Source organism: Zophobas morio, unplaced genomic scaffold (genome assembly GCF_036711695.1).
Source record: "Zophobas morio isolate AGI-343-1 ecotype UQ-CSIRO unplaced genomic scaffold, CSIRO_AGI_Zmor_V1 ptg000004l, whole genome shotgun sequence".
Taxonomy (NCBI): Eukaryota; Metazoa; Arthropoda; class Insecta; order Coleoptera; family Tenebrionidae; genus Zophobas; species Zophobas morio.
Window position 1 is genome coordinate 12690634 of NW_026972109.1, and position 15635 is coordinate 12706268.

Sequence of the window (15635 nt, forward strand, 5' to 3'; positions counted from 1 at the left end):
GTGTTTAAGTTTGTGGGCAGTTTACAGCACCCTTAATCATTACCCACTGTGAAAGTGCACAGGGCCGGATTTCTGAAAGTGAAATTTTTCAGAAAAAAATTTTAAGAGCAGTGCGATACATATACATGCTCGTGACATAAAAATGTTTAAGTCACTATGTTGCATTTTCAAAAAAAATGTATGAATTTTTTAAATAAAAAATAAAATGCCTAAAACGAGAGTCCATTTTCAGCGAAAACTATAACTCTTGAAAAATATCAAGGTGATCAAAGTAAATAATTAGTCGTTTTTTACTTTTGCGGTTACCAAAAATGCTGAGAATTTTCTTGGAATGAATGCCCCATATTCCTGAATATATCTATCTACCACTTACGTATTTACTATTCTAAAAATTATTAAATTAACCTAAATACTAGAGTGACTAAATAGTAAACACTAATCACTACAATGTTTGTCTAACTAAGTGTGCAACTTTACACTGACAAATCACAAATAATAGGTTCGTAATGCTGTTCCGTCCATTTATACAAAATTTTGTTCCTCTAATGCCACAATACTTTCAAAATTTTCCTTTACATTTTCGATGGGCTTATTTTTTATTTTTACCTGAAAACCCAAAGAAGATGACATTAGTAACTGATAACTACAATGACTTCAGGGAATGCCTAACAACGGCTTTTGCGAAAATTCAGGTAAATATGTACTAAATTTATTATTGTTAAAATATTTCGTAGGGGTGTATTTATCTAGGCAATTATACTAACTAATCGCAAATTTCATTAACTTTGTATTTTTTTTATAATGTGAATATGTGTTTTGTTCCATTTACGGAAGGGGCCACTGACCCTTTTGGGTATCTTTACCTGATATTGTAAATACAAATGTAAATTCAGTACTTCTGTAACCGTCCTGTATTTAAACATCGAAACCGAACGCTGTCTATTATTTCGCACACAACAAAACAAAGGTCCTTCGAGCAATATCAAAGTACAATTCGGTACTCATCAAAACCATACAATCATGGTCGTATCAACTGGATTACAAAAAACATTGGTACTACGAGCCGAGTTTCACAAAACATATTTCATTTTGAACAATATTGGGTTTATGTAATAAGCGATGCAATGCAAAACGTAAAGTTGTTGTACGGTAATAAATAAAATCCGCACAGGAAAGATAAATGACACTAATTAGTGTGACTTTTAAAATCATTGTTTTTCTGCATTACGTCTTTTTAAATTGTTGGTGTTCAAATAATTCACACAATTTAACAGATTATTTGAAACTGTAATGTGAGAAAATATAAGTAGTAATAACAAACTAAGTTTATATGGCTGAACCATGTATAAACAAAAAAAGAAAATTTGGTAAAAAACGAGTGTCTAACATGATAAAGAAAATTAAACTGCAAAATATTTAACATAAAATTGTGTTTAAATTCTAGGAGGGAGAGGCAAATATGAAAGTCTGTACCTGCCATCAGCTATTGCTATTATAATAAAAGGGATAATCCCCTGCCGAGTTCTCCGCCCTGACCAGGCTTCTTACTGACAAATACACGGCGGGGTTAAGAAACTAATGAAAGAATAAATATCTTTTTGAACGAGTACTGAATCATTTCTCAAATATTTCCAAATCCGACCTTGCACTTTAGCAGGTACGTCAACAAACCCGATTCCCTTTGGGGTACCGGGAAGGTACTGAAAAACTACCCGCAAAGTTAAGTTCCAGACCAAAATACAAAAAAGACAAAATTCATATATTCACAACTTTACATCGCTGAAAATTTTACATCCACTCTCAAATGACATATTTATGACATTAATTTTCTTACCTACCTATCTATCGGCATTATGCAAGTACCTATGAAATGTACGTCATATTGTGGATAAGATATCCACAATCACAGATCAAAATATAACCTCACAGGAAACAAACACGATTTTACTATAAAAATACATCTAATCAAATAATTGAATTAATAACTTCAAGTATTTAACAGACCCTATTTTGAGATGTGAAAACTTCGTAAAATAGAGACTAAAGTATTTGAAATTTCCACTTTCATACTTCAAGTAATTCAAGAGTATTTAAAATACCGAGTGAAGTACTTGGAGTAAAGTACTTGGCAAAATCAAGTACTAAACTCAAGTACATTTTAGAAATACTTCAAGTACCAAGTACCAAGTACCTAAATATAAAAGTACTTCAAGTAAAGTACTTGAAATACTTAAAGTACTTGAAGTATTACTTCAAGTACTTTTACTTGAAGTACTGAACAGCTCTGCTTGTCATTAATGTCATTTATAACCTGGTTTATTCTGTTGAACACAAGACATGTTATGTCTTCTTATTGCAATGGAACATTCGTAAACGGTGAATAGGTGTAGTCTATAACCGCTTGTAAGCAAGAATATCTAGCCAAATACCGTGACTTAATAATTCAAGAAACATCGTTAGAGGCTCGCATTAGAGACATAATCAACAGATTTGTTCGAACTGGCAGGGTCAACAAAGGGAAATCTACTGGAAGACCTTCAGTATCTGAGAAAGTTGTTGATGATTTGAGACGACTTGAGCAGAATCCGTAAACATCTTTGACAAGATTTCCTTAGCAGTCAGGAGTTAATGTTGTAACATGAAATCGCTTTTTTGAATTGTAATGAATTAGTTTTATTTTTTACTAAGATATGTAGCAGGAAGGCAACCAGTTTATACAGATACGTGTGGTATTTGTCGTGCGTCCTTCTGCATTTAATTTAGTAAAGTCCAAAACTGAGAGGCGGCAAGTTTTCATGACCTACACAGAAACCCTGAATAGCATATTGGCTAGCACTGGACTATTAATTAAGTAATTAGTATCCCCGTGGTTTACCAATTAAACTATTCAAAACATTCGGAAAAAAGTTATTTTAGGAATAAAATCCAAAAAAATAATAATCAATATTTTTGTGAACAATATTGAAAATTTCGATCATTAATAAAAAGGCAGATTTCTAAATCTTTCAAGAAGTATATTAGTGAAACCGAAGAAAACATCAAATCTGATCCTAAAAAGCTGTGGCCGCATGTACAAAATAAATAAATAAATCACGCATTCCAAACAGAATAAATTATTTACAAAATGAGGTATTTGAAGGATCTGCAGCCGTTGTTAATGCTGGTATCAAACTCGTTAGATCTCTAGATACTGTAGTAAGTTCAGGATTTCAAACCTTGGGTTTTATATATTGGGACTGTAAACATTTTGGAACTACGGAATATGTAAAAATTGTATGTATACTGCATTCATTAGGTCAAAACTCGAACATGGTTCACTGATTTGGTATTCCATCTATAACGTCATTTTACATTAGAAAATTTTGTGATGATGTCATCAACATTTTTGCAAGGACACGTATATGAATTTGGAATGATGGAGTCTAATAGTAAAATTGGCAGTAGTTCCCAAATTTTCGTAAAATGGTGTGTCGTTTTTGAATTAATCAGTGCAATAAATTGCTTAATTTTTTTTTGGGTTACCCTGTATAAGTAATTCTAAAAACTAGGAGTCCATTCATAAAACACAAGTATGGAGTGATCATATTTTGCATATTCCAGAGGGGATTTATACGACAAAATTTTGAGATAACGTCATCAATTTTTTTGGAGGGGATAAAAGGATAAATTTTCCAAAATGTTAAATAATTTTGATTTTTCTTTAAAAATATGAATGTTTGGGGTGAAAACTCAACGCGGATTCATACACCGCAAGTGCAGGAGTATTTTATTTTATACAAATAAAAATAAATTTATTATTGTAAGTTTTGGAGATGACGTCATGCAATTTTTGGTGGGGATGATTAGTCGATTTTTGGTTGGTGTTTGCCATCTACATGTTAGTCCTAATACGCATACAAAATTTGACAACAACTGGTCCAGTAGTTTCGAAGATTATGTCTAATGAAACTCCGTACAGACGGCAGATAGACAGACAGACAGACAGACAGACATACAAAAATCGAGAAAACAGAAGAGTCGGCCGATGGATTCGATTACAATACTTCTTGAGCTTACGCTCAGAGCTATTGCCCTTTTCTCCAAAAAAGGAATTCAATTGTATAACCATGTAATTCAATTCTGGTCCACTGCACACGCGTGCAACATGCTTGAAAGCGGTAATAATTATTTGTTAAATGTAATTAACTAACAAGGTTCATAACATCCTTTGTAAATTTTTAAGCTATTTGATGTTCACGCTTGATAATACAAATAGCGATAATTAATTACAAAGTGACAACTGTTGCGTGATTAACTGATTATGCATTCCGTTTCGTAGAATTGTAAAATATCACTAGTTCATTTCAGTGCAGCAACTTTTAAATGGAGTTTAAATTCACCTCACTATCAAAGCTGCAATGCAAATTGATTTTTAATTAGTGTTTTTAATAACTTGCAAATTTAGAGGGAAACACAGACGAGAACCTGAAGAGCGGGAACAAATGGAACCGGGGACTAAAAAGCTTGAAAAAATTAAATGTAATTCTAGTTTCTATTCAAAAATCATTTTTAGTGACACTACATAGCATTGAATCATTTTTTAATTCGTTAATTAATTTTAAGTAAAAATTGTACGTATGCACGTACGAGTAGAAAATTCGACAACGTAACTAACGTTCTGATTGGTCATCTCAAGTGTGTCCTCCGTATACAATCAAATCACGCTTTGTACTGTATTCAGTTTAATTCCGTCTAATTTATTGTTGATCCACCCCTATGAGCTAAGAACAGCGACTTACCGGTTCGTACTAGTTTGAACGTGACCCCGTTGTGTGTCTTGAGGTGTTCGTTGTATCCGGGATGCATTAGATCTTTCAAGGCCGAATCGTGCCCCGCCATCTTCTCGATGACTTCGGGCACCTTCTTGATGCGAACACTTCCGAAAAACGTTCTTCTCTTGGTGGGCGACGACTTTTCTGCGAAAAAAATCAATAGTTCTAGTTAATTTCCCCTTTGATGTACGAAACAAAGTTAGTGTATGCAAAAAACCGTCGTTATGGCTAGGTCGATACAAAATTTGCATGCATATAGGATTCAAGCCCCGTATTTGTTCGCTGTTTTCACACAATTTAAGGTAAAGTAGACGGGCGAAGCTGTGTAAATCTGCAGGTTATTAGTAGCAGAAGAGCTCCACTCGAGCTTCACCTGGTGTCACTCTTTTCGCCGACAATTTGGAGCCGTTATCCACGTTGTTGAGGCTTTTGACCGAGAGGTGGCCTGGACTGGGCTCTCTAGAGAAAAGGGTACTGAAATCTAGGGTTGTTCGGTTGCGACCTAGAGTTTTCGGGCTGGGGGACTTGCCCCGGAAGAAGGCTAGGTTCGGGGACTTTTCGGGCGTCGGACTGGTGGGTTTGGGCGACTTGTCCCGACTGATTGCCAGGAAGTCCGAGAAGGACTGTTTTCGAGCGAAAGGTTTCTCTTCGACTTTCTGCTTCTTTTTTCTCGACGGTCTGACCGGGGGTTTGGGGGACTTTTCGCGACTAGTGGAGGGCTGGTTGAGGGACTTGGATGAACTGCTGGGCTTTAGCTTGTTGAGACTGAAGACTGGCTCGCTGGCTGTCGATTGGCGGCTCTTCGTCGAACTGGTGCTCGTTGAAGGGACACTGGGGTAAGACGTGTAACTTCCGGTCGACAGGGAGGTTCTAATCGGTTTGGTCACACGGCTTGCGGGTGGGGACGAGGGGATGTATATGACTCGACCATATGACAGATATACTACTTCATCTGCCGGAGATATCACATACATGCTCCCACTGGATCCCACATCGCGAAACTGCGCACAGCAGCAGCCCCAGCACCGGTTCCAACATTAATGTGTCTCCGAAGGCGGCTGCTGGGTAACGGGGTGGTGGGAACAGTTACTCACGACGAGCACACACTCTGCCACAGCTTTACTTATTCAGGATCACTGAATTATGGAAACTCTTTCGCTTTGTCTGCGCCACCAATTAAAACTTCAAAAACTTGGGTTTACACAAGTTGACGGCCACCCTGAAGGTTCCAAACTTAAATTAGAACATGCATTGTGTTGGTTTAGATCGAATGCTACATGATTACGATTTTTTTTTATATTTTATAATTGTATTGAACGCTATTAGCAGAAATTCATAGGTACATGAAAAATTTCTTACGATGATATATACAGTTGCTGCACAGTTTTGTTGTTTAACTGTGTTAAAGTATCGATGGGTGGAAATAAAATTAGATCTGATTATAAATTTAATACCATGCGACTGGGTAAAAATGATTAGAGCGTACTGTGTTTTTGAAATTTCGTGCTTAAAAATAACTTATACATTGTACATTCATGTTAGAATCTTAACACACTGAATCGGCGGTTTTAAACCTTGACCTCATGGTGCACAAACAAAGTGAAGCTGTTTACGCTTTGCTCTTCATTTTAAACCACTTTCAGCGCTTAGCATCCCACCGAGATTAAATTAGCCACAAAAGTTAAAATTTGCATGAAACAAAATGAGCGAGCGGAGCGAGCTACTCCTAACCACAGGTCCATAAATCTTGCCAATGTATGAAAATTGGTTGAAGGTTCTTCTTTGAAAAATAAAAAAAAATGCGATTTATGTTTTCTGATAATCTCTATAGAGTTTTTCGAGTTTTGAAGTTTACATTTTTCAGTTTTTCAATTTTCAAACTTTTGCATTTTTCCATTTTTAAAGTTTTCAATTTTTCGGTTTTTTAAATTTCAATTGTTTGATTTTTCAATGTTTCTATCTTATAACTTTTTGTTTTTTCAAATTTTCAGTGTACGATTTTTGAAATTTTCATATTTTTCTGTTTCTTCAATTTTTCAATTTTTCGATTTAAAATTTCTCGAGTTTTCAACTTTTAAATTTTGAATTTTTCCAAATTTGCGATTTGTAATTTTTCGTTTCGGTTTGTTACTTTCAGTATTTTTCAGTGCTCCGATTTTATAATTTTTTGTTTCTTCAATTTAAATTTTTTAGATTTTGCGTTTCTTCAATTTATTAATTTCCAATTTTTAAATTTGTAATTTCTTTGTTTCTTTAAATTTACAAATATGCAATCCTTCGCGTTTTCATTTTTAAATTTCTGTTTTCCGATTTTCCAACATTTGGATGTTTCAATTTTTACCTTTTACAATTTTTCGATTTGAATTTCCAGGAATTTTTAATTTTTAGATTATTCAATTTTTCATTTATTCAATTTTTCATTTATTCAAAAATTTTTATTTTCTTTATTTTTTCAATTTTCCGATTTTTCACTGTTGTGTTTTTCTAATTTTTCTTTTTTTCAACTTGCAGATATTTAAGTTTTTCGTTTTTTCAATTTCAGATTTTTCAGTCTCTCGATTTTTCAATTTTTCGTTTCCTGAATATATGATTTGCAATTCTTATAGTTTTCATTTTAAATATGAAGCTAATAATAATTATGATTTAAAAATTTTTCACTTTTTCAATTTTACGATTTTAGAATTTTTCAATTTTTCGATTGTACAATTTTTGTGTTTCTGAAATTTTCGATTTGATTCGTTTTTCCCCTTTCCCATTTTTCGCGATTCCTTAAGTTTTTTCGATATTTCAGTTTCTCAATTTTTTGTTTTTCAGGGTTCCCATTTTTCGTTTCTTCAGTTCTTCGATTTGCAATTTTCCTATTTTGCAGTTTTTAGATTTTCAATTTTTCGGTTTTTCAACTTTCCGAATCACAAAAAAAAAATTAATTGCAAAATTGTAAAATCAAAAATAGAAAAACGAAAAAGCATAAAATGAAAACTTTGAAAAATGTAAAAGTTGGAAATCAAGAATTAGAAAAATTAAAAAAAAATTGAAAAATCAGAAATGAAAAAGCGAAGAAGTATAAAATGGAAACTTTGAAAAAATCTTAAAATTGGAAATCATGAATTTAGGAAATTGAAGAAACGAAAAATTGAAAACTCAAAATATTAATAATTGAGAAACTTAAAAATCGAAAAGACGGAACATCGTAAAATCGAAATATTCAAAAATTAAAGTTGAAAAAATCGGAAATCGGATAATTGAAAAATCCAAAAATTGTAACATTGAAAAATTCAAAAATTGGAGAATCGTATAAATGAAAAATTTCAGACTGAATGAACAAAAAACTATAAAATCAAAAGAAAAATTGAAAAAATAAAGGAAAAGAAAAAACTTGAAAAATCTGGAAAATGAAAAATAAGTATCCAGAACATGAAAACCTGAGGAAAAAATCGAAAAGTAAAAAGTTGGGACCCTAAAAAATCGAAAACTTAAAAGTTGAGAAACTGAAAACCGGAAAAACGAAAAATGTGTAATTGAAAAATTGAAAAATTAAAGATACCATAAACTGAAAAATTTGGAAGTTGCGGAATTGAAAAATTGGAAAACTTCATAGTTAAAAAAACGAAAAATTATGAAACCAAAATAATGGAAAATGGAAAAATTGAAGGATTAAAGAAAATTAAATAAAGAAAAATTGTGAGATCAAAAAATCCAAATTTTCGATTTTGCAGTTCATCGTCTTTTCAATTTTTCGATTCTTCGATTTTTCTGAGTTGCAATTTTTAGATTTTTCAGTTTCCCAATTTTTTAATTTACGTGAATGGAAAATGTGGAAAACATCGTAAAATTGAAAAATCAAAAATGTATAAACGAAAGAGTATAATGAAAACTTCGAAAAATTTAAAAGTGGTAATCAAAAATTTTGAAAAACTGAGGAAACGAAAAATTGAAAGTTTGAAAAAGTGCAAAATCGGTAAACCGAAACATATTGTAAAATCGAAAAAATGGATTTAAAGAAATCGGAAAATTGGATAATTGCACATCCAAAAATTGCAGAATTGAAAAATTGAAAAATTGGAAAGTCGAGGAACGGAAAAATTAGAGATTGAAAATTTGAAAAAGTAAATAAACAAAAAATGATAAAATCGAGACATTGAAAAAGTAAAAGAAATGAAAAATTTAAAACTGCTGTAAAATCGAGAAAATGAAAATTAAAAAATCTGAAAAATGAACAATAAAAACCAAGAACTTTGGAAAATTGAGAAACTGAAAAATTAAGTCAAGACATCGAAAAATTGATAAATTTAAAGTTGAAAAAAGAAAAAATTATGAAACCGGAACGTTGAAAAATGAAAGAAAATGAAAAAACGAAATATTGTGATACTCAAAAATTGTAAAATCGAAGGAGAAGGAAAAACGGAAACGAAAAATTAAAAAATTTGGAAATCAAGAATTTGAAAGAATTAAATTTGAAAAAACGAATAATTATGAAAGCGAAACATTGAGAAATGAAAGAACATTAAAAAATGAAAAATCGTCATATCAAAAAATTGGTCGAAGATAAATAAATCCAGATTTTTCGAAAAATTATAAGATTTGGATTTGCAAATTTTATTTTTTAATGATAACCCTTATAAGTTAAAAAAGATATGCGTGCAATGTTAAAGTAAGTGTAAAAAAGCGCATATCAATTTGTATAGGTGCAGTTTAATACTAATAATAACAGTATTGTATTCCCAAATTTTCGGGAATATGGAATGAGTCGTTTTTGGTTTAATCATTGCAATGAACTGCCTCGTTTATTAATTTTTTTGAGTCACTCTGTGTATGTAATTTTACATATTTCAGAGAGGATATATTAGGCAGAATTTTGATATGACGTCAGCAATTTTTTGGAAGATTTCAGAGCATTGCAAAATGTTTTTTGATTTTTTTCTAAAAAATCTGGATGTGAAGGGTGAAAACTCCACATTTATTCCTACGCCACAAATACAGGAGTGTCTTATTTTATAAAAATAAAAACATATTTACTACTGTAAATTTTGGAGATGACGTCATCAAATTGTTGGTGGCGATGATTAGCCAATTTCTGGTTGGTGTTTTACCATCTACATGATATTTCTAATATAGGTACAAAATTTGACAATCGGTCCAGTAGCGTCGATGATTAATCCCTCTAATAAAAATCCGGACAGACGGCAGACAGACAGACAGGTGGAAACAAGAGACCTATTTCTTCGTATTGTAGGGGTCATGAAAGGTCAAGAAAACACAAAAGTAGGAGAGAGTCGGCGATGGATTCGATTACAACACTTCCTTAGCTTACGCTCGTGAAGTGAAAATCGTCCAGAATTAAAAATGTTTAAAATAAAACCTCATAAATCAAAACCTTAATTTAAAGCTTTTACTATTAGTTATTGCTTTAAATGCCATATCGTCCGCACCAACTAATATCTCTGTGGGTGTTTTCCTGCGTTCGTCGGTGTTTACATCAATAGTTTCTCTAATTATATATCAAATTCCCAAATTATACGCTTTGCGAACGACACGATCGTAACAACGATTTAACAAACTTGTCGAGAATATGAGCAAAACACAATCGGAAGCGGAGGTTTAATTTAAATGCAATCATTTACACTTAAACAGGACCAGTAAACATGATTTTCTCTATTCCAGAGTTAAACCACATAGTTTTGAACTCAGAAAGCGTTAAATTTCCAGACAAATAGATCGAGTTTAAAATTTCTGAAGCTTTATATCAACCAGTCAATTTTTTTGTAGATTGCGTGGAAACCCGCACGTTTTGTAATAAATTATTAGGAATATTTTTGTCGCACAAAAAACTTACTCAAAGCGAACAACTAGGAATAAGAAAGCATATTTTTTATGATGCAAGTGTCATTATCATTAATATGTTGGTAGCTACGTATTGACTTGTTCTAAATATAGAAACTACTAACGGTGAATCAAATTATTATTATTATTATTACCTTTCAACGACAATAAAATTTCGCCACCACTCCACACAAAAGATGCATACAACTCACTTAACTAAAAACAAATGTTGCTTTAGATGCCGCATTTTACTGAACGTAGCTTTTATGAAATATGAAAATAGCGAGTTTGTTCTAAAAGCTTGGAAAGCTCCGTTCGCATCATTAAGGAAATTTTATGATCGCGTCATTAAAGCCCCGTCTTACGGCTAAAACTCTCACTATCAATTTTCTTACCTTAATGAAATGGATTTTTAAAAGAGTTAGGTGAATTATACCGAAATCACTAACATGGAGGTTATTCGCAATTAATGTAATTGCTTCCATCGTCCTTTGATCATTATAAATTCACGAACGTGCTGGTGTAATCCTCGACCACCCCAAAATGGATCGTGCATAATTAATTAATTCGGGGTAATTAATTTTGTTTATACACAATAAGCTATTCAGTGAGGGGCATTAACAATAACAGGTTCGATTAGATGGGAACTATTTGGCGAAAAAGGTTTTAGGGCTAATGTACAGCAATGTGTGTCTAAGCATCAGGGGGAATTTGATACCGCGGATTACGTTACTTCCTTGTTTTCTTGGAAATAATGACGGAAAAGAAAGACAAACAGTGCATATAAGTATGTACCTGAATTTTGTAATGTGTACCACGTTTCCAATAATTTGTGTTAGTATTCAAATTGAAAATGGTAATGACAATAAATCACTACATTTATTATAGCACAATAATCAAAAACATCTGTCTCTGTGTTCTATATGTCAAGACCAGTTAACAAAATTTACTGAAAAAATAAACGCACTCGACAGAAAACGTTTAAAAAATTTGCAAATGTTGAAATAGTTACTAAAAGAAAAGTATCTGCGGAATTCTTCAGAAAGATAAACAGTGCCACGGAAGGATAAATATGAGAGTTTTCTCTCTAATGTAAACGTTGTCAAAAGGTTGGTGGAAACAAAATATTTAAAGACAGACTAAAAACCCCGACCTAACTATATTAAAACTGACATATTTAACTGGACACCGGTTTCGAAAAGGAAAGTTCCACACAAAAAGTGTGTGGTCGTTCTACGTTTTTATTAATACGTGTTTAATTTTCATGTTCATCACAATTTAATGTAACACCTCTGACTTTTCACTGGAAATAGCACAACATGTGCCTTTGTTTTCAAATGTCAGTCGACGTCAGTTTTAAATGACTACTCAATAAAAATGAATCCATTTGCAGCAGATTTTGCCCTTAGCCATGTTTGTTTCAATCCATGTCAGTTAAAAGTTAATCTAAAATATCAGTAAAACACGACACAGGATGCATATCCGATTGGAAACGAGCGTTGTTATTTATCTTATGTGGTTTTACCCTTTACCCATTCCGAACGTACGGAAAATGTACAATACACAAGTACAATAATAATAATCATAATAGATTCCAATCAATATGATTACGTGTAATAATAATGGTAATAGCATTAGAGAATTACAGAGCGTTTCAAAACACGAGCATATTTCACTGAAACCATGTAAATATTCGCTTTGCTACAGAATTTTTACTAAATTCGAGGCTAATTGCTACTTCTCTGGTTACATAGGGATCGATATAGAAGCCGGTATCATTACTGAGCATAATAGAATTACGAGCAAATTAACGTCAAATTGTAAATATGCTGCGCTCTTCGAATTTAAAAATTATCCACAATTTCCTACGTTTCTGCCAAACCCGACGTTATAAATCTTTCAGATCGGCTAATTATTTTTCTGTCAAGGTCAACACGTGTTAGAGTGACCTTAAGGCTTGCAGCTTTGTGCTGTAAGGTGGACTTTGGTAGCGGCGTTGTGGTCACATTGAAACCTAAGTAGTCTGTGCTTTGAAGTTACCAGGATTGGAATACCAAGACGCTATTGGTAGAAAGCTATATATTATTTAGTCTGTAGCAGTTATATGAATGCTACTTTTTGTCCAAAGTTTTCGTTTAAAAGAAAGATGGATTTTATTTACAAAGTTCAGTAATGAAATTCTGAATATTCAAGGAACTTACTCCATGAATTTAATTAGTGTAAGTCTAGCAAAGACGTTCTGGAGGTTGCAATGAATTCTTAATAAAGTCATAGGCAGGGAATAAGTTTTATCCACTGTTTGACCCTACAGATGCAATATTAAAGACTTCTAAAGAGACTTGTCCAAGTTTGCACCTAGACAAAAATTAGATTTCAAACTATAATAAAGAAACGAACAATTTGTTTCACATTTAATTTAGTCAGAAAATTACTATTTAAAAGCACAAACTTTCGACAAGTCTCCAAGCTCTAATCTGAATATTATTTCATCGTTTCAACTATCAACAAGGGAATCGTAGTTATGGAATTAGAGCGTTTTCCTACGTACAAGGTGTTGCGGTGACCTTGAAACAAACAAAATTTGTAAACAAAGGGTCAAAGGTTAATTATATTAAAAGCCGAGTTAGAAAATGTTTGAGTAGTTACACAAGGACAGAGCGAAAAGCATTGAAAAACCAAAGTGGTTATAAAATCATCAATGTTTGGAGAACTGTTGCTATATTTAAATTCGAACAGTGAAAATGAGGTATAATTTGAAGAATTTTACACGTAAAAGCAATTGATGGACGTTGTAGAAACAAACTTCAAAAAACAATGTAAATAGTTTGGTCTAGTAATACGGTCATTATATGATAAATGTTTTTTCTGCAGTTTCACTTTCGTTGAAGTGATTTGGCTTGAATTAAGGTCTCACACTCGACTAAATATTATAATTCGAGGTTTGGTAAACAAATAATTCAAATAATATTCAAGTAATGCAATTATTTTATTATAATAAGTAATAGACCAATTATTTTGCGAAAAGGAGACGATTGGGTTAAGTTTTCACATTCTGGCGTTTGTAGTGTCAAGAGATGCTTAAAAAACCTTAGAAATGTTACTTTTCAAGCTTTTTTGTGTTTTCTAGCGTTTCAGGCAACAACAAGGAAACTATCCAATTTTTGCTATAAATCTTATTTTTCAAATTGTATGACTTCTGAAGTATTCAAGTAATTGTGTTGACTACGTAGTTAAAATAAAGTTTTTTTCGAAATTGTCTAAAAGTCCACGAAAAGTTCCAGCAGACGCATTTCGAGGAGCTGAATCCAAAAATATGCTTATATTTTGCCTTTATTGCTTAATATACGTAGTCATCTTTTCACAACAAAAATTTAAAACAGATGACTACATATGTTAAGAAAAAAAGGCATAATATAAGCGCCGCCCACCCTCCCTATCTGAATCGTGATGATTTTTTTACCCGTCGTAAGTCGTAGGGCGAAGCTTAATTGCAAAATCGTGTTTTTTAAAGCAAACTATATGTATTAAGTAAAAAAGAAAGCCAAAAGATAAGCCCCACCCATTAGTATCGATCTCAATCTGGTTTTAATTTTTAATATACATCGTATTTTTTGAACAGCACTTTGTTCAAAAACATGTCTTACATGATAATTTCTTGTTGAGAAATAAGGATTTTGCAATTAAGTTCCGCCTCCTTGGCTCACGACGAATAAAAAAATCATCACAATTGAGACGGGTGGGTGGGGCTTATATCTGGCCTTTTTTTTCTTAATATACGTAGTCATCTTTTGCAACAAAAATTTAAAACAGATGATCATCGAATTTTTTAGAGTTTCAGTGACACTTTTGTTGAAGATGTATTTATCATGATTCCGGAAAAAATTGGTGTCCAAAAATTAGAAAAAAAAAATCGTATTTATGCACAAATCATGGGTTTATTAGGGAGAACAATTTCAAATGGAACGACTACTGGTTTTTGAAATATCCCACTTCAAAATCGATTTTTTTTTTAATATCTCAAAAAATTGTCATATTTTATGTTACCCCTTGCGTATTTTGACAAAATGGTAACAATTTTCCAACATCTGAAACCGGAAAAACTAGTAGACCAAAATCAACAAAAAAATCTCTTACCACATTTTGAAGGTCCTCGAGGAAAATCGAAAATTTCGTAGCAGATATTAAATTATTTTTTTTTTGAAACTATCTAAAAGTCCAAAAAAAATTCTAGCAGACACATTTCGACAACGTGAATTCAAAAATAGGGCATATTAATGGTCCTGGTCGAAAATTGAAGATTATTATCGAATTTTTTAGGGCTCAGTGACACTTTTGTTGAAGACATATTTATTACAACGGTTTCGGACAAATTTGGTGTCTAAAAATTATGAAAAAAATCGAACTTATGCAGCAATGACAGACTTATTAGGGAGACGAATCCCAAATCGATACGACTGATGGTTTTCGAAAAATGCGGCTTCAAATTTAAATTTTTAAAATATCTTAAATGCTGTCTTATTTCATGTTGCCCATTTTGACAAAACAGTAAGTATTTTTCAACAACTAAAACCGCAAGAGATTCAGGAGATAGAAATCAATAAAAAAATCTCGTTTACCAAATTCCAAGGATCTTCAAGGAAGAGCCAAAAATTTCGTAGTAGGTATTAAAAAATAAAGTTTTTTCAAAATTGTCTAAAAATCCACAAAAAATTGTAGGCCAACACTTTGAAGAGTTGACTATAAAAATATGGTATGTTGATGGTCCCAGTCCAAGATTGAAGACTATCATCGAATTTTTTAGAGCTTCAGTGACACTTTTGTTGAAGACATATTTACAACGATTCCGGAAAAATTAGGTGTCCAAAAATTATGAAAAAAATCATACTTATGAAAAAGTGACAGGTTTATTGAGGAGAATAATCCCGAATCGATTCGACCACTGGTTTCCGCAATATTCGGCTTCAAAATCACATTATTAAAATATTTCAAAAATTGTCATATTTC

General features: G+C 32.3%; 1 protein-coding gene across 8 annotated transcripts in view; it reads right to left on the reverse strand.

Annotated features, from left to right (window-relative positions):
• LOC135141810 (uncharacterized) overlaps positions 1 to 15635 on the reverse strand; it is a 153084-nt gene that overhangs the window by 103702 nt on the left and 33747 nt on the right. For all 8 annotated transcript variants that reach the window (XM_064073294.1, XM_064073276.1, XM_064073312.1 and 5 more), the window contains exons 2-3: positions 5185 to 6030; positions 4779 to 4955 (exon numbers count right to left, since the gene is read on the reverse strand). In XM_064073294.1, coding sequence (XP_063929364.1) covers positions 4779 to 4955; positions 5185 to 5785 — 778 coding nt within the window. In that variant the 5' untranslated portion in view covers positions 5786 to 6030. The remainder of the gene's footprint in view (positions 1 to 4778; positions 4956 to 5184; positions 6031 to 15635) is intronic.